This window comes from Pimephales promelas, chromosome 20 (assembly GCF_988280905.1).
Source record: "Pimephales promelas chromosome 20, fPimPro1.hap1.1, whole genome shotgun sequence".
NCBI classification, from domain to species: domain Eukaryota; kingdom Metazoa; phylum Chordata; class Actinopteri; order Cypriniformes; family Leuciscidae; genus Pimephales; species Pimephales promelas.
In genome coordinates this window covers 30,987,948-31,010,926 of record NC_142788.1, presented here as the reverse complement: position 1 = coordinate 31,010,926, position 22,979 = coordinate 30,987,948, and the positions used below count along the sequence as shown (strand labels likewise).

The following is a 22,979-nucleotide window of genomic DNA, read 5'->3' as shown; positions in this document are numbered from 1 at the left end:
AACACATTAAGTTCTCCAATCAAATCCAAAGTGTTGTTTGACTTTAGTCCACAAAGAAGCTCGATATAATGAAGCATCGGGAACTTCATTAATCTCCAAAGCATATCAACTCAAGAACCTCATGGACAGAAACTCAAAAACTACTGAAGAACCTTTTTAATGCACCATTTTAATGGGTTTATTATACCCAATAACAGAAAATCAGATTAAAACATTTTAAAACATCAAAAAATGAACTTATAAGCTAATGAAACAAATTTGAGCTGTTGCTATGTGTATGTTTTTAGGGTGTTCTGAGCAGTTGCTGTGTCATTGCTATGGTGTTTTAGATGGTTGCCAGGGTGTTGCTATGGTGTTCTATGGTGGTGGTTTTTAGGGTGTATGGAGCAGTTGGCAGGCCATTGCTGTGATGTTTCAGATGGTTACTAAGGTGTTGCAATGTGGTTGCTATGGTCTTCTGAGTGGTTTCCAGGGTGTTATGTAGTTCCCATGGTGTTCTGGTTGGTTGGTAGGCGAACAGCCTGTAGAAACTATGTGGGTTTTAGGGTGTTCTGACCAGTTGTCAGGTCAATGCTATGGTGGTAGCCAAAGTGTTGCTATGGTGTTTTGGATGGTTGATAGGCTGTTGCCATTTGGGTTTTAGGGTGTTCTGACCAGTTGCTGGGTCATTTGGGTGGTTGCCAGGGTGTTGCCTATAGTACATGGTTGATATGGTGTTCTGGTTAGTTGGTTGATAGGCTGTTGCTATGTGGTTTTATGGTGTTCCGAGTGGTTGCCGGGTCATTGCAATGGTGTTTCGGGTGGTTAACAAGGTGTCGTTATGTGGTTGCTAGGGTGCTCTGATTGGTTGCCAGTGCATTGCACAGGATATAGGGCATTCAAAAAAATAGGCTTTAAACACGAATTTGCAAAAAGCATTTATTATGATCTAACAATTATTTAAACTTTATTATTTGAACAAAATAAAATAATCCAGTTACAGCTCTCAACATTTATCAAATATGTCTTCAGATGCGTGGCGTCACACTCGATGAGCGTCACATGACGGCACAGCTGCTGTCCTGGTTGTGTCTCAGACCCTGAAACGGACACAGATAGATCGTTCACATGAGAGCGCCTTTATACACACTTCTGACTGACCCTATAAAGCTACTGCATCACATTTGACACACAAAGGCCTCTAAATGATCAGCAACTTCCTGAGTAGTTTCGGGGTTGTTGCTATGGTGTTTTGGTTGCTAGGGTGTTCTGATTGGTTGCCAGGGCATTGCTATGGTGTTCTGATTAGGTGTTTGGTCATGCTATTTGGTTGCCAGGGTATTGCTCTAGTGTTCTGAGTGGGTGTCAGGTCATTGCTATTTGGTTGCTATGGAGATCTGGGTGGTTGCCAGGGTAACTCCTGTGATAAAGGTACTAAAGGTACCAAATGAACAAGTAGCGAGCAGTTCCTTGGCATATGGAACAAAAAATACGCACTTCATTAAAATGCAATCATGCATGACAACTGCTCAGCAAAAGCTCAAATCAAAAGGTGTTACAATGCTGATGATGCACAGTGTTAGTAAACATGCAAAGCGAAGCACAAACAGCCGACTGGATCCATCTCACCTACAGACGCTTCTGAATCAGGAGAGGGAACAACATTTCTTTTTTCTTCTTTTAGGCTTTTACAAAACAGAGGTGAAGCAGAAACAAACAAACAACAACAGCATATTTCAGATGTTGCCATGTGCTTTCTACAGCGTTCTGAGTTGTTGCTGGGCCTGGGTCATTTTTTGTGCGTGTCAGGGTCAATGCTATTTGGTTGCTATGGTGATCTGGGTGGTTTCCATGGTGTTGCTATGTGGCTTTCTATGTGGTTTGTTGCTATGGTGTTTTGATTGGTTGCCAGGGCATAGTTATGGTGTTCTGAGTAGGTGTCAGGTCATTACTATTTGGTTTCTGTTCTGGGTGGTTGTTAGGGTGTTGCTGTGTGGCTTTATGAGCAGTTTCCAGGTTGTTGCAATGGTGTTTTGGTTGCTAGGGTCGTTTTGACTGGCTGCCAGGGCATTGCTATGGTGTTATGAGTGGGTGTCAGTCCATTGCTATTTGGTTGATATGGTACTGTAATCTGGGCGGTTGCCAGTGTGGCGCTACGTGGAATTCTGAGCGGTTTACGGGTTGTTGCTATGGTGTTTTGGTTGTTAGGGCGTTCTGACTGGTTGCCAGGGCATTGTTATGGTATTATGAGTGGGTGTCAGTCCATTGCTATTTGGTTGCTATGGTGATCTGTGTGGTTACCAGTGTGTTGCTACGTGGTGCTCTGAGCGGTTTTCGGGTTGTTGCTATGGTGTTTTGGTTGCTAGGGCGTTCTGACTGGTTTCCAGGGCATTGCTATGGTGTTATGACTATGAGTGGGTGTCAGTCCATTGCTATTTGGTTGCTATGGTGATCTGTGTGGTTACCAGTGTGTTGCTACGTGGTGCTCTGAGCGGTTTTCGGGTTGTTGCTATGGTGTTTTGGTTGCTAGGGCGTTCTGACTGGTTTCCAGGGCATTGCTATGGTGTTATGACTATGAGTGGGTGTCAGTCCATTGCTATTTGGTTGCTATGGTGATCTGGGCGGTTACCAGTGTGTTGCTACGTGGTGCTCTGAGCAGTTTCCGGGTTGTTGCTATGGAGTTTTGGTTGCTAGGGTGATCTGACTGGTTGCCAGGGCATTGCTATGGTGTTATGAGTGTGTGTCAGTCCATTGCTAGTTGGTTGCTATGGTGATCTGTGCGGTTACCAGTGTGTTGCTATGTGGAGCTCTGAGCGGTTTCCGGGTTGTTGCTATGGTGTTTTGGTTGCTACGGCGTTGCTAGGGCATTGCTAAGTGATTTTTAGGGTGTTCTGCGTGGTTACCAGAGCGTTGACATGCAGTTTCTGGGGTGCTGATAGGGGTTTAAGACGTTCAGGTCTTTCTTTCAATGTAAATCTGCTCCAAAACAACTTGCATTGCATTAAAGTAAACATTTCATGAGTTCATGCACTGGCTGAGAACATGATGTTGGAGATGTGAGAGACATCATCTGCAGTTTGAGGACAAACAGAAAATCTCATAGAAAGATGTATGATATTTTTTGTCTAAACAGTGATTTGAGTGTATCAGACTGAAGTCTACCCGATAGTGTCAGATGACATTCAGTAATTAATCAGGACATTAAGGCGTTACCTGTCGGCGCAGGTGAATGTCTCGGGTCGGGATGTTTTCATCACAGTCTGGATCCTCGTCAGCTTTACCATGAACACACACCAGACAATACTCCGCAGTCTCCTACACACACACACACACACACAGAGTGTAACGATGCCCTCTGTCACGATTTCGATACAATTCACGATATGATATTATTGCGATACTCCAAGACTTATGATAAACGATTAACAAAAAATGTACTGTTGATTAAAATGCTAAATTTGATATATTGCATTGTTGGAGTTGGTGCTGAAACCCAAAACACAATAGAGACACCAGAATGACAATATTCATGATCCTGAAGCTGAAAATACTGAATTATTTTAGACGATTATGCTTTACTCTGACTAGATATAATTGAAATAATATAGGACACTTTTTCCAGATATCAGGACTAGGGTTGGGTATCGTTTGAATTTGAACGATTCTGATTCCGATTCCGATTCCTTGTTTCGATTCCGGTTCCTAACGATTCCGATTCTTTTAAGAGGCGGGGTCAAAAAAGTTTAGCTAACCTTGCTAACCAACGGCCTTTCTGAAGGAAATACTCCTTCTGTAAAAATACTCCTTTTGTCACAAATTTTGCCGAGATTTCGTTATTTTTAGAAAAGTGAAGCCACACTTTGGACCGCCGACGTAAGCTACTCATGTTCGACTCGCGCGGTTATGCCAACACTTCCGGTAGACGCTTCTTCGTTGGTGTTGTTCAGCGGTTTCTTCTTCCGCTCGGCGGACTGTGAATATCGAAACTAGGAATCGAAATTTTTACTTTTGAACGATTCCGGCAAAAACGAAAAGTTAGTCTCGGTTCCAATCGATACTCGATTCTCGATACCCAACCCTAATCAGGACCCAGAGATATTCCCCCAGTGCATTATTATACATTAGATTCAACATTATATAAAGGAGTACACGCACAATGTGAAGTTAGCCGAGCTCGTCACAAGAATGATGTGAACTCGGCGTTCGGACCCTAGCTAGCGCTCGCGAGCTTCTGCTTTGGGATCGTCTGGTGACACTTTACGTTAGTTACCTATTACTACCTCAGAACGAAAAATTGAATCAGAATTGATCTTAGCGAATATTAAATTTCAACTTTTACTAATACGTTATTAAAATCAAAAGGTTGTATTTGTTAACATTATTTAATACACGGTCAGTGTTGGGTAAGTTACTCTAAAAAAGTAGTTAATTACTAGTTACTAATAACCTCTTCAACAGTGTAATTAGATTACTGTACTAATTACTCTCTCCAGAAAGTATTTAGTTACTTTTAATTACTAATTACTTTCAAAATCCCATATCAATCTCAACCAGCTGAATAATACAAGGATAGACATGAATCGGTTTTAATTCTTTCAAATAAATATTATAAAATTGCATGAATTATCCTTAAACTGACCAAGGAGAAGGTTACATTATAAAAACATACTTTTTAACATCAGACAATACATTTTGATATTAAACCCACTATTGTTTTATGTCTGATCTCATGACATTTCACACTTTTTTCATTCATATTTTACAATAATTCATACGAATTTGTACGGGTCGTAATATTTAGACGCCTCATAAAATGCGTACGAATCGCTGTGAGATCGGATTGATCTATACACAGTATTTACCTCAATTACATCAGAAGTTACTGTAATTAAATTACAGATAAATGAAGAGTAATCCCTTACTTTACATTTTCAAGGGAAAAGTAATTAAATTACAGTAACTAATTACTTACACCCAACACTGCGCACAGTGAACTAACATGACCGGCTGGATTTGCACTGCAAAAAATGTTTTTTTTTTAGTGTTTCTGTCTTGTTTCCAGTCCAAATATCAAACATTTAAAAACAAAAATTTTGTTTCGGTTTGAATTTAGATTATTTTTCTCACCCCTTTGCCAGATAATTTAGCTTTTTTAAGCATCAACTCACTTGATTTTGATTAATTCTCCAGAAAACAGGACATAATATCTCATCTCATTTTACTCATCTAGTAAATGCATCTTGATTTAAGAAATGTTTGATATTTGGACTGGAAACAAGACAAAAACACAGAGTAAGAAAAGCATTTTCTGCAGTGTGTGTGTGTGTCTGATCCTCTCGTGGCGAGTGTGTCTCACCTCGTTCTGTGTGTTAATCAGCGTGACTCGGACGTCCTCGAACGGGCCCCACGACTCATGAGTCCTCAGTAGCAAATCCCCTGCAGGGGGCGTCTGATCCAGCCCAGCACCGGCAGCCCAGATCTACACACACACACACAGAGTCAGAGAGAGAAACCGTCAGGTCACACTCAGTGTGTTTCCTCAGTGTTTACAGTGAGCATCTGTCCAGCATCCAGCGCACACACACACACACACACACACACGTGTTTACCGTGAGCATCTGTCCAGCGTTCAGCACACACGGCGAGGGGAACTGGAAGACGATGTCCTGTTTTTCTGCTTCACTCTTCCTCAACACCCAGCCTCCCAGAGCCTGATCCTGAAACACACACACACACACCAAAAAATATAAAGCTAAACCAAAGTGAGTGTGTGAGAGACACTGAGATAGACGTGATGTGATCGCCGCACCTGGTCGGAGGTGTTCCTGAGCTTGACGAAGCGGCCCTGCGGGTCGATCTCGTCGATACACACACTCCCGCGGGACGAGGAGCGCTGGCTGAGCTTGTAGCCGGGCGAGAGGCCTGAACTGGAGCCCTCGTGCTTGCGCTTCCTCCCCCAGCCCTTGCGCACCGGCTGACCCCGCGTCCGAGACACGGCCGGCGGCTGGATCGGACTCGGAGACAGATTCAGCCTGAGGAGGAGCAGCGCAGGACACACCAATAAAACCAGTGTGACTCTGGATCGGGTCACATTAGCCAACAACACACTGTAGGAGTCAAAATCATCGATTTTTGTTCTATGCCAAAACTCATTAGGATATTACGTAAAGATTTATTTCCTTCTGTAAATATATTGTACACTGCAAACAATGCTTTTCTTACTCAGTGTTTTTGTCTTGTTTCCAGTCCAAATATGTAAAAATTCTTAAATCAAGATGCATTTACTAGATGAGTAAAATGCCATTATGTCCTGTTTTTGATGCTTAAAATAAGCAAATTTATTTATTCAAACAGAAACAAATATTATTTCTCTCCCCATTGGCAGATAATTTTGCTTTTTTTTTTAAGCGTCGACTCACTTCAAGGGATACTTCACCTCTGGAAAGATGAATGTGTTTTTAAAATGGGTCATTTATGCAGAAGAATGGGCTCTATGCACGGCGGTATTTCCGGTGAAGGATTAAAGGGTTAGTTCACCCAAAAATGAAAATTCTGTCAGTATTTCCTCACCCTCATGTTGTTCCAACCCTGTAAGACCTTCGTTCATCTTCGCAACACAAATTAAGATATTTAAGATATTAAGATCGCTTCATAGGCTTCTTGAGGGAATGACTCTTGCTGTCCCCGAAAAGTCATTAAAGACATCGTTAAAATAGTCCAAGTGACTACAGTGGCTCAATCTTAACTTTATCAAACGACGAGAACACTTTTGTGCGCAAAAAAACAACAAAAATAACGACTTTATTTCAACTATTGGTTTATTTCTCCCTTTGCGCGAGTCAGGTTACTAGTTTGATAGCGTAAGCTTCTGTTATTGTACGTCACACGCATCATCACACACATGACCAGCGTCGGCCAATAGTGAGCCTACGTGTGACGTAGCTTTACGCAATCACACTACGTTAACTGACTACAGGCTCATGGAGAAGGAAGTGAATAGTTGAAATAAAGTCGTTATTTTTGTTGTTTTTTTGCGCACAAAAGTGTTTTCGTCGTTTGATAAAGTTAAGATTGAGCACCTGTAGTCACTTGGACTATTTTAACGATGTCTTCAATTACTTTTCGAGTCATTCCCTCAAGAAGCCTATGGACTAGTATGCAGGAGCGATCTTAATATCTTAAATATCTTAATTTGTGTTCCGAAGATGAACGAAGGTCTTACGGGGTTGGAACAACATGAGGGTGAGGAAATACTGACAGAATTTACATTTTTGGGTGAACTAACCCTTTAAGGATGCTCGATAACTTCCGCCGATCGTAGAGTCCAATGCAATACCGAGAATTTATATTGAATTTTACACTCCATGGTTTTACTAAAGAAACGTTAGTCACAAAAACAGATAAAACAGACACCCCTCGTTGTGTTTATGCTTCTTTTTAAAATTATATTAAATAAATATAACTATATATAAAATTACATCTAAACGTATGTACGTTTCATTTCAAAGACGGGAGGACAGTAAATTTTGAAGACTCTGCCATAATCCCGTTTTCCTCGGTTTTCCTCCGCTTTAATCTACACAACCGGAAATGGACGAGCATCCTTGCGTCAAATGCGGAATTAATGCGTGCATATAGCCCATTGTGAAATTATTTTTGAATTTGGAGCCTTCTAGACTGAGAAAAGCCAGAAAATGTATTTTTGGCTTGTGTGGATGAAAGACAACAACTCCCAGAATGCACTTGCTTCGCTGCCCTAGGAGGCCACGCCCACCGGTAACAGAGCGCAGGAGTTATACATAGTTCCCACATGATGTCACAACATACGGGCATTTGCCGACCCGGCGCCATTGCTTAGGGCAAAACATAAGAAGAAGCAATACGAGTTTAACGAAGTGAAATGAGTTTCGTGCTATAAAGTGAAAATGGTCATCTCCTGCTGAGTCAATGGATGATAAAATCGTGCCGGAGGTTCAGTTAAATCGGGATTTTACACTATACCCGTCATTAGACTCCATGGATGTGAGAAGACTAAGCTTTTGTCCGAACAACGATGGAGATTATGGCTGGCGAGCATAAACAGGAAAGAAACTCACTCAAAACACGCAAGAATTTGTTTGACAAAAGCACAATGTTGTGTTTTATTGCGAGTGTAAATAAATATAAGTTAACACGTTGCAGTTTGAATAATGTCCTGTATGAACAAAATGACGAGGTATTAAAAACATACAAAACATTGTTTCCACAGTTTGATCTCACATTCCAGCATTGCAATCTCAGATTATGTCCCTAAAGATCCCGCGTATAATGTAATTTATTACATTAATTAAATTGCACGCGAGTTATTTATTTTAATATTCATGCACCGAACCATGACGCCCGCAAGTACATGCATATTACAGAAATCACCGGTGACTGGGGAACATAGGAATTAAGTTGTGCAGGCTATGGCTTTTTAATAGACAGATTAGCATCATGCTACTTCGCTATGATGACTTAAGTTACTTTTCCATTGATTGCACTTGAGCAAACGTCACCAAACCAACCCCACGTCAATCTGATCGTACACCTCCAGTGATTTCCAGGCTTGGAATTGCTCACATGTGTAAAAACTCCTCACCAATACCAGATAATTGTACACATGAAAATACTGTATCTGAGGCAAAGTTGCATAATCGGTGCTCAGTGCTTCTTTTGTTGCATAAGGATACACACCATTTATGAATGAAATTTTCGCATTGTACCTCTCTATGTCTTGTTTTAATAGTCTCTTTATAATCTATTACACTCTGTCTTTTCATGATTTGCATAACAATATAAACAGACATAAATATTTGTTTGTAAAACGACATTCTCTGATAAAACGTTGTAAACGCCTATGGTAAACACAGCGGTTTTGCCCTCAAAGATGGCGTCTCCGGGGAGGTCACGTGACAATTTTTTTGCCTGTGGGAACTATGTATACAACAAGTCTGTGAGTCTCCGTGATGAAAAAATGACGATTTTTTTCCAAACAAATTTACATAAATCTCTCATCTCAGGGGGATATGGGGGTGGAAAGCACGGTGATTCGAATAATAAAACAGGTTTTCTAGCAATACAAAGCTTAATGCTAAATCCTGAAGTAATCCTTTCATTTTGATTAATTCCCCCGGAAAACAGGACATTATATCTTATGTTTTTTACTATAGAAAATGCATCTTGATTTAAGAAATGTTTGATATTTGGACTGAAAGACAAATAAACAGTAAGAAAAGGCAGTTTTGCCGGGACAGGACACAGCGCACCGCTTCTCCTCGCCCTCCAGCATCTTGCGGTACGCGTTGATCTCCATGTCCAGCAGGAGCTTGGTGTCCAGCAGGTTCTGGTACTCCTCCAGTCGCTCCTGCATCTGCTGCCTCAGATCCGCCATCTCCTGCTCCTTCTGGGAGAGCCGGTACTGGTGGGACTGTCTCTCGCGGTCCAGCATCTGCTCCAGCTCCTGCACACGAGCCTCCAGCGCCGAGTTCTGGTCCACACACACACACACACACACACACACACACACACACAGTCAGCTTTCTTTAGTGTTGCTGTTTGAGCATGAAGTGGCTCTCTAAAGCGCCTCCAGCGGTAAATCAGTCGTAATTTCGGCGCCGGCTTTTACGATATAGACGACACTAATGCCACAACAAGCAAGTAAACTTAATTCTAATGCCTGATCTGTGACTAGGGTTGGGTATCGAGAATCGAGTATCGATTGGAACCGGGACTAACTTTTCATTTTTCCCGGAATCGTTCAAAAGTTAAAATTTCGATTCCTAGTTTCGATATTCACAGTCCGCCGAGCGGAAGAAGAAACCACTGAACAACACCAACGAAGAAGCGTCTACCGGAAGTGTTGGCATAACCGCGCGAGTCGAACATGAGTAGCTTACGTCGGCGATCCAAAGTGTGGCTTCACTTTTCTAAAAATAACGAAATCTCGGCAAAATGCAAAATTTGTGACAAAAGGAGTATTTTTACAGAAGGAGTATTTCCTTCAGAAAGGCCGTTGGTTAGCAAGGTTAGCTAAACTTTTTTGAACCCGCCTCTTAAAAGAATCGCAATCGAGAATCGTTAGGAATCGAAACAAGGAATCGGAATCAGAATCGTTCAAATTCAAACGATACCCAACCCTATCTGTGACCAGTGATTTTTGATTTGTCAGTCGGATTTGATTCATGTACAGTCAAATGTGTCGGTAAATCAAACCAGTGACTTCAACTTCACATGGTTTCTCTTAGTAGAATGAAAATAATCGGTTTGCTTTGCAAACAAACTTGAGGGACAGATGCACTTTTATGACGAATAGATGCACTTTTATGAGGGATCAATGCACTTTTATGATGGATAGATGCACTTTTATGAGGGACAGATGCAATTTTATGATGGATAGATGCACTTTTATGATGGATAGATGCACTTTTATGATGATAGATGCACTTTTATGAGGGACAGATGCAATTTTATGATGGATAGATGCACTTTTATGAGGGATAGATGCACTTTTATGATGGATAGATGCACTTTTATGATGGACAGATGCACTTTTATGATGGATAGATGCACTTTTATGATGATAGATGCACTTTTATGAGGGACAGATGCAATTTTATGATGGACAGATGCACTTTTATGATGGATAGATGCACTTTTATGATGGACAGATGCACTTTTATGAGGGACAGATGCAATTTTATGATGGATAGATGCACTTTTATGATGGATAGATGCACTTTTATGATGATAGATGCACTTTTATGAGGGACAGATGCAATTTTATGATGGATAGATGCACTTTTATGATGACAGATGCACTTTTATGAGGGACAGATGCAATTTTATGATGGATAGATGCACTTTTATGATGGATAGATGCACTTTTATGATGATAGATGCACTTTTATGAGGGACAGATGCAATTTTATGATGGATAGATGCACTTTTATGAGGGATAGATGCACTTTTATGATGGATAGATGCACTTTTATGATGGACAGATGCACTTTTATGATGGATAGATGCACTTTTATGATGATAGATGCACTTTTATGAGGGACAGATGCAATTTTATGATGGACAGATGCACTTTTATGATGGATAGATGCACTTTTATGATGGATAGATGCAATTTTATGATGGATAGATGCACTTTTATGATGGATAGATGCACTTTTATGATGATAGATGCACTTTTATGAGGGACAGATGCAATTTTATGATGGACAGATGCACTTTTATGATGGATAGATGCAATTTTATGATGGATAGATGCACTTTTATGATGGATAGATGCACTTTTATGATGATAGATGCACTTTTATGATGGATAGATGCACTTTTATGATGAATAGATGCACTTTTATGATGGATAGATGCACTTTTATGATGATAGATGCACTTTTATGATGGATAGATGCACTTTTATGATGATAGATGCACTTTTATGAGGGATAGATGCACTTTTATGGAATTCAAAACAGAAACATCAATTAACTGCCATTATAAAGCTTGGTAGAGCCAGGACATATTTTAATATAACTCTGTGTTCGACTGAAAGAAGAAGGTCATATACACCTAAGATGGCTTGAGGGCGAGTAAATCATGGGCTAATTTTCATTTTTGGGTGAACTATCCCTTTAAGTCCTAATGCACAGTGTCGTTGATGAATAAAAGTATTGATTTTTTCTTTTTTTTTTAAATCGTACCAACCCCAAACTTCTGAATGTTAGTGTAGCTGATGGGAAAACCCGTCCACATCTCTACCTTTTTGTGCAGGTTGTTGATTTGCAGCGACTGAGAATCCAAACGTATTTTAGTTCCCGCCAGTTCTTCTCTCGTTGAAGAAGCGAAGTCGCTGTTTTTCACCGCCGCCTGCTTCGCGTTCTCCAACTGCAAGAGATCGACCCATAACACCAATTACTGCAAACCAACGAGAACACGGAGAATGGTTTGCTCTCGGACACAGGATTACTGAGGTACCATGAAGGACAGATGTTTGGTGTGTGTCCAGGTTACCGTCTCTTCCTTTCGCTCAAACCCCTGAACTACACTTCTCCTGCAGACTGCACTTCTCACTGCTGTAAAATCCTCACGCTGATTTACTGTCTTAAATGCATGAAAACACACTGATTTTTGTTCATCAATAAAGTGGACACAAGTGTAAACCGGCTTCATCTATTTGCGTCTCCTCTATTCTGCCAAGGAAGAAGGAAAAGCCTGTTTTTAATTCTTTAAGTTTAAAGAATTCTTTACCCTTGTGGTATTTCGTATACCATTGTTGGTATTTGATAATCATTAGCTGTGGAAATATCTGTAAATTATTAATATGTATGGTACGAGTGTTTGGTTTTGACTTGTGCATTCACTGTTTCTAAATGAGGTATTATTTCTATTACTATCATTATTATTATTATTATTATTACTTTCTCTTTGAGATCGTCGATGAAGGAAGCTGAGATTTATTTATTTTTTGTTATTGTGTAAAATATGTAATAGACTGGGGTGGGGTTTAATAAGTTTTACTTCTTCCCACTCCATTTCAAGCATAAGTGTTAAAAGTTATTTTATTGTCCATCTTTTCTGTTGTCACACTATCTTGCTTGAAATAAATAAATAAATAAATAAATAAATAAATAAATAAATAAGTCTTTCTCTTGCGGTCTCTTCTACAGCTTCATTGGCTGTTGCTCAACGCTTGTTATTCTGCAATTCAACTTAAAAGGTGAAACTAACATATTACAGTATAAAGACTCATTACATGCAAAGTGAGATATTTCAAGCCTCTGTTATAATTTTGATGATTATGCAGTACAGCTCATGAATCATAAGCTCAATCATCAAAACTATAACAAACATATAAACAACATTTATAAATAACTGATATGAGTACAATTAATATAAGGAAAATTAAATGAAATACACAAGTTTTGCATGACCATTTTCTAAAATGTAAAATAGCTCAATAACACTATCTGCAGAACAGGCGTGTGTGTGTGTTTCACCTTGGCGACGAAGGTTTTCTCCAGCTCCTCTTTGTACTGCTGGATTTGGGCTTCATGTTCTTCGCGGAGCTGCTTCATGGCTTCAGCTAATTTACCTTCAAACTCCTTCTGTCTGCCGGTGTCGAGCTCCATCAGCCGGCTCTCGTGGCGACTGCGCATCTCGCACACCTCCTGCTCACACACACACACACACACAGTCTGTGGGTGATCGACATTACAACCAACCTGGGGTGTGTTTCCCGTACAGCGGTGTAACCAGCGTTACAAGTAACGAGTTATGCAACGCATTACTTTTAAATTTAAAACAAAATATCAGAGTTACTTTTTCAAATAAGTAACGCAAGCTACTTTGTTTTCCCATTTATTGACTGAAAGCTCTCCTGTCCTCATGCCGAGACAAATCAACTAGCGTAGTAGAAATCACGACTGTTTCCCAAATCATAGCGTCTCTAAGGCCTCGTTTACACTGCATGGTTCAAGTGACCCAAATCCGATTTTTTCCTCTCATGTGGCACAGATCGGATATGACCGGTGAACGTGTAAGCAGGAAAAAAACGCATGGAATCTGATTCTCAGATCGGATTCAGGCCTCACTCATATGTGGTAATAAATCGGATACGTGCATTTGCGTGTGCCATGTAAGCAGACAAATCGGATATTCCCCAGTAAACACGAGTCTTACGTCATTAAAAAGTGCGCGATTATAGCAGTGATGAAAGAAAGGATACACACAGTGGAGCAATGCGGAGGTTTCATGTCTTTTGAGTAGGGCTGTGCAAAAATTAATTGCGATTAATCGCATCCAAAATAAAAGTCTGTGTTTACATAATATATTTGTGTGTGCTGTATATAATTATTTTGTATATATAAATACACGTATATATTTAAGAAAATGTGTTATTCATATATAAAATATTTATATTTATATAATATAGATTATGTATTTTTATATATATACAGAATTTAAGCACAAATAATTCTTAAATATATACATGCATGCATAGGTATTTATTTATACAAAATAATTATATACAGCACACACAAATATATTATGTAAACACAGACTTTTATTTTGGATGCGATTAATCACAATTAATTTTTGCACAGCCCTACTTTTGAGTGTTTGGGGTGAAGAGTGCAGACTAAAATGAAGGGTTGTTACAGAAATAAATCCGTTTTTGAAGGCATTTCTACGGAGGTGTATTGCATTCACTTGAAGAAAAAAAATCTACTCTGTTTTTCTGAATTAACGAGTTAATTTTTCATGAGAAAATTTTTTTTTTGCTCTGTTTTTCTGAATTAATTAGTTAATTTTTCGTGAGAAAAAAAGTTTTTTCTCTGTTTTTCTGAATTAACGAGTTAATTTTTCATGAGAAAAAAAAGTTTTTGCTCTGTTTTTCTGAATTAACGACTTAATGTTTCATGAGAAAAAAATTTTGCTCTGTTTTTCTGAATTAATTAGTTAATTTATCGTGAGAAAAAAAGTTTTGGTCTGTTTTTCTGAATTAATTAGTACATTTTTTGTGAGAAAAAAAGTTTTTGCTCTGTTTTTCTGAATTAACGAGTTAATTCAGAAAAACAGAGCAAAAAAAAAAAAACAATTCCATGAAAAATTAACTCATTAATTCAGAAAAACACAGCAAAAAAAAATTTCCATGAAAAATTAACTCGTTAATTCAGAAAAACAGAGCAAAACCTTTTTTTCTCATGAAAAATTAACTCAATACGCCTCCGTACATTTCACGAGATATGAGGCATCGTTTTAAGTGCTCATGGCCAGAGCCTCTCCTCTTTTTTCTCCGCCATACGAGACCAATGTTTTGACGACTTATTGAAATATTGTGGAAAGAAAACACTGGATAATTTTATTCACATCTGCATCCATTGAAGTTCGTGCTGTTTTGCTTAATTTCCCGGGTCAGAACGTCTGCATTTGGTAGTTTCAGCAGTCTATAGTGTAAATGCAAAAATCGGATATGGGTCACTTTTAAAAGATGATGTAAGCAGGTCGTAAAAAAAATAATTAAATCGGATATTGTCAGAAAATCGGATTTGGCCATGAAGACCTGCAGTGTAAATGCAGCCAAAGTGGTCGTTCAACCTCATTGGTTAATGATGATGTCACGCAGATGTTGGAGTAATAAATACTATTAATGATTCTGTTTGAGACCGAACTAACGCTAAATGTTCCTCTATAAATTACAGACATGCATCTGAGGACCAACTCATTTTTCTCAGTTATTTCCAGATTCACTCATAGACTCGTTCACACATGCGCACTCTTTAAATCACATGACAAACTAAAAGATGTTACGAATTACATTTGTAATATTTTGCAGTTTGCTTATTTTGTTCAAGACACGGATTTATTGAGTCCACACGTCACGAAAACAAGAAATTGCCTCTAAGCGCAACTCGAGATCTGTCGCTCATACACACACACACACACACACACACACACAACGATGCTGTTTGCGAATGTTTTGCTGGAATTACAATTTTGGGAAACACCGACTCGTTGAACTGCTGATAACGATGAAACTCGCGACTATAGACGGACAACGAAGCTTTTGAGAAACGCACACCTGAATAGTAACCAACACAGACTTGGTTTCATTCGGTCAATAAAATCAACCAATAGATGCATTTCCATTACAGATTGATAAACTATTGCGAATTGACAGCATTTCCATATACCATGATGCAACTACAACGTCATTTGTAATTTTAAATCATGGCGATGGATGTTGGTAAATTTGTAGGTATATATCGATTAGAGCCCGACCGATAAAGGATTTTGAAGGCCGATACTGATAAAAATATTTTTTGGTTTTAAAATCCGATATATCGGCCGATGCTTTTTATATATATTTTTTTATTTCGGAAACGCGCAACAAAACATTAACAGATTTCTCTAACATTAGTTATTTGTAACTAAAATAAACTAACATAATATGATAACGCATTTTAAAAAGAAACTTGTTTCTTTTATTGTCATGACAGAACAGACTGACGATAGCATTAGCTAGCTTTATGGTTAGCTAGTCTATCATGAGCCATAATTTAGCTAACTGCAAATTGTAAAACATACATGTTCAATATAACAGGCCAAGGAGAGATGATGCGTCTCATTGTTATAAATCTCACGCGCTTTTAAAGAAATACTTCAGTCACATTGTTAAAAGTTTAAAGGACAGTCAGTCAACTACTGTAACAACGTAACGTAACTATTACTAGCTAATTCCGCTTCACTCTCGGCTTATTTAACAACAGGACATGATAATATCGACGCCACCGCGCTAGACACGAAGGCGTAAATTCAAGCATCAATGGCAAGGAAAGACGCTTGAGGCGTTTTCGTCAAGCTCTTGATCGTGGCATTTCGTTGAGGTTTCGAATCCAGTATTCCTGTAATTCGTTTGTCTTTTATGAGTTTAACGAAGAACTCTGTCTCGTCCAAACATACCGCATCATCTACGTCAGGTGAACCGTTTCCGTTGCAGTTTTTGCCTGAAAAATCTCCTGAAAAACCTCCTCATGCGAGCGTAAATATTTTTTGCGAAAAAGTCGTTTCCTTGGAGCGTATTTTCAATTTGAAGGGTAATGCAAACGCGGCTGACGAATGAAACATCAGTGTTTTGGACGACAGAACCTGTTCGCTGAGATGCTTCTGGAAGTCCAGCTGCTCCTGCAGGGTTTGGATCTGGTTCTCAGCATCAACTCGACGCAGCATCTCAGAGTTCAACTGGGTCTTGGCGTTCTGCAGCGCCGCCTCCAGCTGTAAGGCAGAAGAAACGTTTAAACTGACATTAATTGAGTTAAAGGGGTAGTAAGCGATTTCACTGTGGATATTTGAAATCAATCAAAATAAACACGCCCCTCCCTTTATTGCCCCGCCCCCAAAATCCACAAATTCCCAATGCAAGAGTGGATAAAGTCTCTTTATAAAGGCTGAAGTGGAGCAAAATAATGCTTCACAAGAAGATAGTATTCCTCTGCGCTTTCTCTTTTGTAATGTCTCTCAGCCATTTCTCCTTCTACAGTCTTTCAAATCTCTCTCTCTCCCGCATCATGAGCGGTCACGCCCACTACTGCGGATTGGCTCACTATCTCACAATCAGAGTGGACACACCCCCTTCTGCTGATTGGCTCACTATCTCACAATCAGAGTGGACACACCCCCTTCTGCTGACTGGCTAACTCTCATCCCCATCATGAGTGGACACACCCCCTTCTGCTGATTGGCTGCTCGGTCCAATCCACTTTCAACAGCTTTTCTGCACGTCGAAGACTACTAACAAAAACAAACCAATGGTTGTAGATGTCCTGAATAGCTTCTTGAGTTTATCAGTCAATATTAGGGCTGGGTAATAAATATCGATTTCTCGATATTAATCGATTCTCATTTTTACGAACCGATATCGATTCTTAAATCTCAAGAATCGATTAGTCATCCTGTTTCATTTGAATGAATGGATCATTGTATCGCGGCTGCGTGTATCCAAAAAAAATGCAATAATCTTTGTCCTTTGTTACTATTGATATGAAACAAAGTCTCAATTTTTAAGTTACGTCCATTTTCTTTAGAAATTCAAAAACATAAATAGCGTTTTGTCGCTGTGGTGTGAGATCGCTCTGGAGAAGCAGCAGCGCTGATCTCTCTTCCGGCTTAATAATACCAGTCACAGCGCCAAATAAACATGAATGAGCATCTGAAAGTGTGTTAAAGATAGAGTACAACTTATCCAAATCCGGATCATGTCACATTGATTCGCTCAATCAGCGTTTCAACCGTGGAAAGACGTCAGTTAAACAGCTTGTAATCAATGTCATCGTCATATTTACCTCAGAAAACCCACATAAACTCGTTAATGTTCTTCAATATTTAATGCATATTTGAATAAATCTGGCAAGTTTTTATGACAGCCACCATTTAAATGTTTATATTTCATATAATCTTCTTATTATAAAATAAATAAGTGTAATTTAAGTGTTTGTATAGCTACAAAACAGTTCATTATTACCTTCATATTAGGCTAATGAAGCCTAGACTCCCATAGTTTGCAGCATTTAAGAGATTTGATTCCCTTGAGAAAAATGGCCATTTATTGTAACTGATATCCAAAATAATCGATATTGAATCGAATCAAATCGTAATCGAAATCGAATCGTATAATTTGTCTCAACACCCAGCCCTAATATTTAACCACATAAACGCTGATGTGATGTGCATGATGAAGATAGTTACGGATAGTTGGCGCAGACACTAGTACAAACACCTTCAGTCTTTCCCGTTAGTTTCATGCATGTTGTGTACTCACATTAGCCACCTGAGTCTTGAGATTGGAGATGTCATTCTCCAGTCTGCGGTTGGTGGCCTGTAAATTTGCATAATCCGCTTCTTTAGAGTTCAGCGCGGCTTCAAGATTCCTCCAGTGTCCGACAGCCGTGTTCAGTTCACACTCTTTCTTATTATTCCTGAGACACAAGAGAACAAACTTTAGATCAGATTACTAAGGCGTGTTAGCATAAGGTGTGCCGGTTCAGAATTGGTAATGGCGGTTATGACGTGTCAAATATCATCCGGGGGTTCATCTGTTATAGGACAACTTAGTTTGAATAAACGAGCAGACACTGGTTAGCTACTTGCTCTATGCAGTGTTGTAGTCGAGACCACCTCACTCGAGTCCGAGTCGACACCGAGACCAGAGAGAGTCGAGTCCGAGTCGAGACCGAGTCCATAGAGAGTCGAGTCCAAGTCGAGACCGAGACCAGTGAGGGTTGATTACCTAATTTACTTTTATTTACTTAGAGAAATCCTTTTTTTTTTTTTTTACTGAATTTACTTAGAGTTTAAAAAATATGATCAGTTTAGGGTAAAAAGGCCACATAGTAGGTGGTGTTAAAAGTAATTTTATTACAATTTGTCATGCGCAGTTGCGCACTAGAAAATCACCAATCACTGGGCGTGTCAATCAATTTAAAGAAATATTTTATTAACATACATTCATAATCATGAAAAATATTTTGAATTGAACACGAGTGGATTCGGGAATAAGTCCGAGTCCTAAAAAAAAAAAATGTTCGAGTACGAGTCAATTTCGAGTCCAAATGCACACGAGTCCATGACAAGACCAAGACCATTAAAATATGGTCTCGAGACGAGTCCGAGTACTACAACACTGGCTCTATGTTTATTTTAAATGAACAGAAGTCAGTGTGCTTTCCATTAAATGATTCACACACAGTACACGAATCCTTAACAAAAACAGGCCTTTCTTTGTCAGTGTCGGCTGCAAGGATGAAGTTCTCGCGATCTTCAGTAGTGAACGCGCCAGAGAGAAATGCACATTTCATACAGATTGCATAAGAAGAGAGCAGTCTGATATCAATATTTCAGATATCTAAAATGGCTACAATCACACTCATGATACCAGAAATTAACATTGACGACACTAATGAAAATAGAATTGTTGATATCAATAATAGACATTTGCACTAGTAACTACACAATTGATATCAAAAATAAAGGTTTTTATTATCAAGAATTGTATTTCTGAGCACCTGGCAGTGAGTGTGTGATGGTCCTCTTGTAACTGCGTGAACTCGATCTGAAGTCTCGCGCGCTCGTTCGCGATGGCATCAAGACTCTTGCGCGCGTCCGAGAGCTCGGTCTCGTACAGGCGGCGCACGTTCCCGATCTCCCTGCGACTGCTCTCCTCCTTCTCCTCCAGCAGGATCTGCATGGATGACTTGTCATTCTCCAATTGTCGGACCCGCTCGATGTAATTCGCGAGACGGTCGTTCAAATGCCGCAAATCCTCTTTCTCCTGCAGGCGCGTGACCCGCGTCGGGCTCACGGTGGACGGGGACGCGCCGGCCCCAGCGCCGCTCCGCCTGGACGTGCGCACCGTGGACGCGCGGCTCTCCATCGGGCTTGAGGTGATCATAATAACTGACGCACTTTCTATAAAATAAAAAATAAAAAAAACACACACAAAAATACGAATATAACAGATCAGATTTGCTCAGAAAACACAGATTTCCTGACCCAAACAAAAGTGGAATAAAACGCTCAAACGCGTGTGTGTATGTGTGTTTGACAGGACCTGACAGTTTGTAATAACTGACGCACTTAAATATATAAATAACAATATACAAGAACACACTCGCTCAGATAACCTGACACAAACTCAAACTGACACAAAGAGCAGATTTGCTCGGAAAACACAGATTTCCTGACACAAACTCAGAGAAGTGGAATAAAATTGGCGTTTGACGCGTTGCACAATCACTCAAACAAGTGTGTGTGTGTACGCACGCGTTACCGGGATGTGTGCTGTGAAGTCCACAAAACAGGGGATTTGCTGCTGTTTCTCTCACACTAAACACTCAGTTTGCGCTTCGTTGCGGTCAGCTGTGCAGTGATGACGTCATATCACAAGTCCGGCCGGATTTAAAGGGAAAGGTCGAATAAAAACAAACGCAGCAAACTGAACTCAGAATAAGATTTTTTTTTTATTTAGTAGCTATATTTTCATGTTATCTCTTTGTTTAGAGTATAAGAAACAAATGGTAAAAAAAAAACCAAACAAACATTTTTGTAATAACTGACGCACTTTCTCTAAAAGAAAAAAATATATATAGGCTATATAACGAATATAAAAGAGCAAACGTGTTCAGGTAACACAGATATCCTGACACAATCTCAGAAGAAGTGGAATAAAACTAGCGTTTGACACAGTAGCTCAAACACGTGTTTGTGTGTTTAACGCATGTTTACCGGGATGTGTGAAGTCCAAACACTGAATTTCTCCGAGGTTTGCTGTTGTTTCGCTCAGAAAACACTCGGTATTACTGTCAGCTGTGCAGTGGTGATGTCATATCACAAGACCAGCCGGATTTAAAGGGAAAGATCCGATTAAAGCAAACATATCGTATTAATATTGTGGTAAAAGCCTTTAAATATGTGGTTCTAATTTAGTTTACTCAAGTATATTGATAATGACATTGATTTTTAAGTGCCTTAAACTGTACGTTTTTGAAAAATAAATTGAATGTAAAATAATTACATTTTGACATACATACACTACGTTTTTTTTAAAAGATAGGCTTACATATATAGATATGTAAGCCTATCTTTAAAAAAAACGTAGTGTATGTACTATGTCAAAATGTAATTATTTTATATAATTTTATGTAATTATTTTATATATGTGAGCACCATAATAATTTTGCATTGATCAAAATTGCGTATATTAAAGATTTATCAAAAAGTATTTAATAATTTTTTATTTAAAAATATCTACAAACTGACATTAAAAAGACACATACTTTTTTACACATATATTTTTTACAATCCCAGCAAAGAATGCATTCATCAAATATGTTAAGAAAGGGGTGTGAACAACAATTTGTTTTCTCAACCAGTACAGCAGATGGCGCTAATATCCGCCCGAACAAAAACACCGAAGAGAGGAAGAAGCAGTCTCCTTAAACTTGCAGGTTTGCAATTTTTATCGTATTACAAATACAATACATGGAAGTTAAATTCTTTAAATTATTTTTATATTTTAACATTGTTTTAAGTAGATTTAGTAGATCGCTTGTAATGTTTCATGGATGCATAATTTATTTCATCATGCAATAAATTATAATGTAGGCTACACACAGTCTCTTACCTGTTGTTTAGCACTATTGCTTTTTTTGCTGAAGAGAAAAATAGTTGGAACCAAAGCTACAGGAGAAGTGGATAATTTGCCACACAATTAATCTACACATTTAACAGCCTTTGAGAAAACATTGAGCCATATTCAGAAGAACTGTTTTCTTTCATTTTTAAATACTGTATGTTCATACTGGATTTCTGCTTTGACGTTCAGATTTAGGCGTTGCAACAGGAAAGGATGGTATTTTCTTCACACACTTTTGGTCTGCCATACTCAGTGTTGTTTCTGATCATGTCCATCCTTTTATGACCACAGTGGACCATCTTCTGATCTATCATCATGACAATACAGAGCAAAAACCTCCGAGGAAAGTGTCCATCAGTTCGCTAAATCTCTGCCATGAAGAGTAAAGCACTTCTGACGGCAAACGATGACCAAACCTGGAGCTCGCAATGTTATAAAGCCGCAGATAAGTGTGTAGGATAAAAGTGAGTGACTTTAGGCATAAACATATTCTAGAATTGAGAATTCTTATTAAAAATGTGTCAACACAAGAAAACAAAGGATTTCATTTGTAAAATGTAAAGCATTTCATTGACTTGTCTGCAAATAACATGTTTAAGGTATTAAAAATACAGCTTATTTAATAATATATTTTAAATACAAAGTTTATAATGGCTGTTATTGTTCAATATTTCATTGAACAATAATTATTATTTTATTTTGTAATATTTTATGTTATAATGTTGGCGTACTCGGTTTATCTTCAGTGCCGTTACACAGTTGCGCCAGTAGGGGGCGAAAGAGACTGACTTCAAGAGCAAGTTAGTAGACATTCTGTTATAATAATAATTGTATCCCTTTAAACTCATCTTTGACCACCAAAATGATACATTTAAAATGTTTTTTCCTAAGAAAATTAAAAATTAAGTTCATATGTTTGCATGTATATATATTTATATATATAAATGGTACTGGAAATATTAAAGAATCTAAGGATAAGCAACATGTGTTACTTTATGAGAGCATCCATACAGGTTATTTGTTTTTATATGTGATTTAATTTTATAATCATTATAATCTGAAAAATAGTCAGAAATATAATAATTTTTTCTCCCCATTGGCAGATAATTTTGCTTTTTTTAAGCATCAACTCACTTAATTTTGATGAATTCCCCAGAAAACAGGACATAATATCTAATATCATTTTACTCATCGACTAAATGCATCTTGATTTAAGAAATGTTTGATATTTGGACTGGAAACAAGACAGAAACAGTAATAAAGCATGTTTTTTTTCTCTCCT

The 22,979-nt window shown here is 38.6% G+C and overlaps 1 protein-coding gene and 1 long non-coding RNA gene across 7 annotated transcripts; one reads left to right on the top strand and one right to left on the bottom strand.

Moving 5' to 3' along the window:
- Window positions 1–901: 901 nt before the first annotated feature.
- Window positions 902–20,922, bottom strand: lmnl3 (lamin L3). Of its 6 annotated transcripts, none has more exons than XR_016147993.1 (14): window positions 20,788–20,873; window positions 20,333–20,421; window positions 19,569–19,971; window positions 18,326–18,482; window positions 16,657–16,782; window positions 13,005–13,175; window positions 11,767–11,892; window positions 9,267–9,487; window positions 5,789–6,011; window positions 5,589–5,696; window positions 5,336–5,458; window positions 3,193–3,294; window positions 1,609–3,049; window positions 902–1,079 (listed from the first exon to the last, which is right to left on the bottom strand). XR_016147993.1 is itself a non-coding variant. In XM_089124263.1 (14 exons), the coding sequence occupies exons 3-13, from the start codon at window positions 19,952–19,954 to the stop codon at window positions 1,626–1,628; spliced, it is 1,782 nt and encodes a 593-aa protein (XP_088980389.1). In that variant the 5' UTR covers window positions 19,955–19,971; window positions 20,333–20,421; window positions 20,788–20,873; the 3' UTR covers window positions 902–1,079; window positions 1,609–1,625. The 6 variants fall into 6 exon arrangements, 3 of the variants coding, with proteins under 3 accessions (XP_088980389.1, XP_088980388.1, XP_088980390.1); XR_016147995.1 differs by having other exon boundaries at window positions 20,326–20,421; window positions 20,788–20,860; XM_089124263.1 differs by having other exon boundaries at window positions 1,609–1,664.
- On the top strand, window positions 19,858–22,978 carry LOC148970688 (uncharacterized). Its single transcript, XR_016147998.1, has 3 exons — window positions 19,858–19,946; window positions 21,435–21,509; window positions 21,989–22,978. It is a non-coding gene; the product is annotated as an uncharacterized LOC148970688 (long non-coding RNA).
- The last annotated feature ends 1 nt before the right edge of the window (window position 22,979 follows it).

Excerpts from the sequence above, each read along its gene's own strand:
- lmnl3 (XM_089124262.1), bottom strand. The coding sequence starts at position 19,954 with ATGATCACCTCAAGCCCGATGGAGAGCCGCGCGTCCACGGTGCGCACG. Across the intron at positions 9,488-11,766 it reads TCAACAACCTGCACAAAAAG|AACTCGGCGCTGGAGGCTCG; the intron begins GTAGAGATGTGG and ends TGTGTGGACCAG. Across the intron at positions 1,080-3,192 it reads ACATTCACCTGCGCCGACAG|GGTCTGAGACACAACCAGGA; the intron begins GTAACGCCTTAA and ends TGTCCGTTTCAG.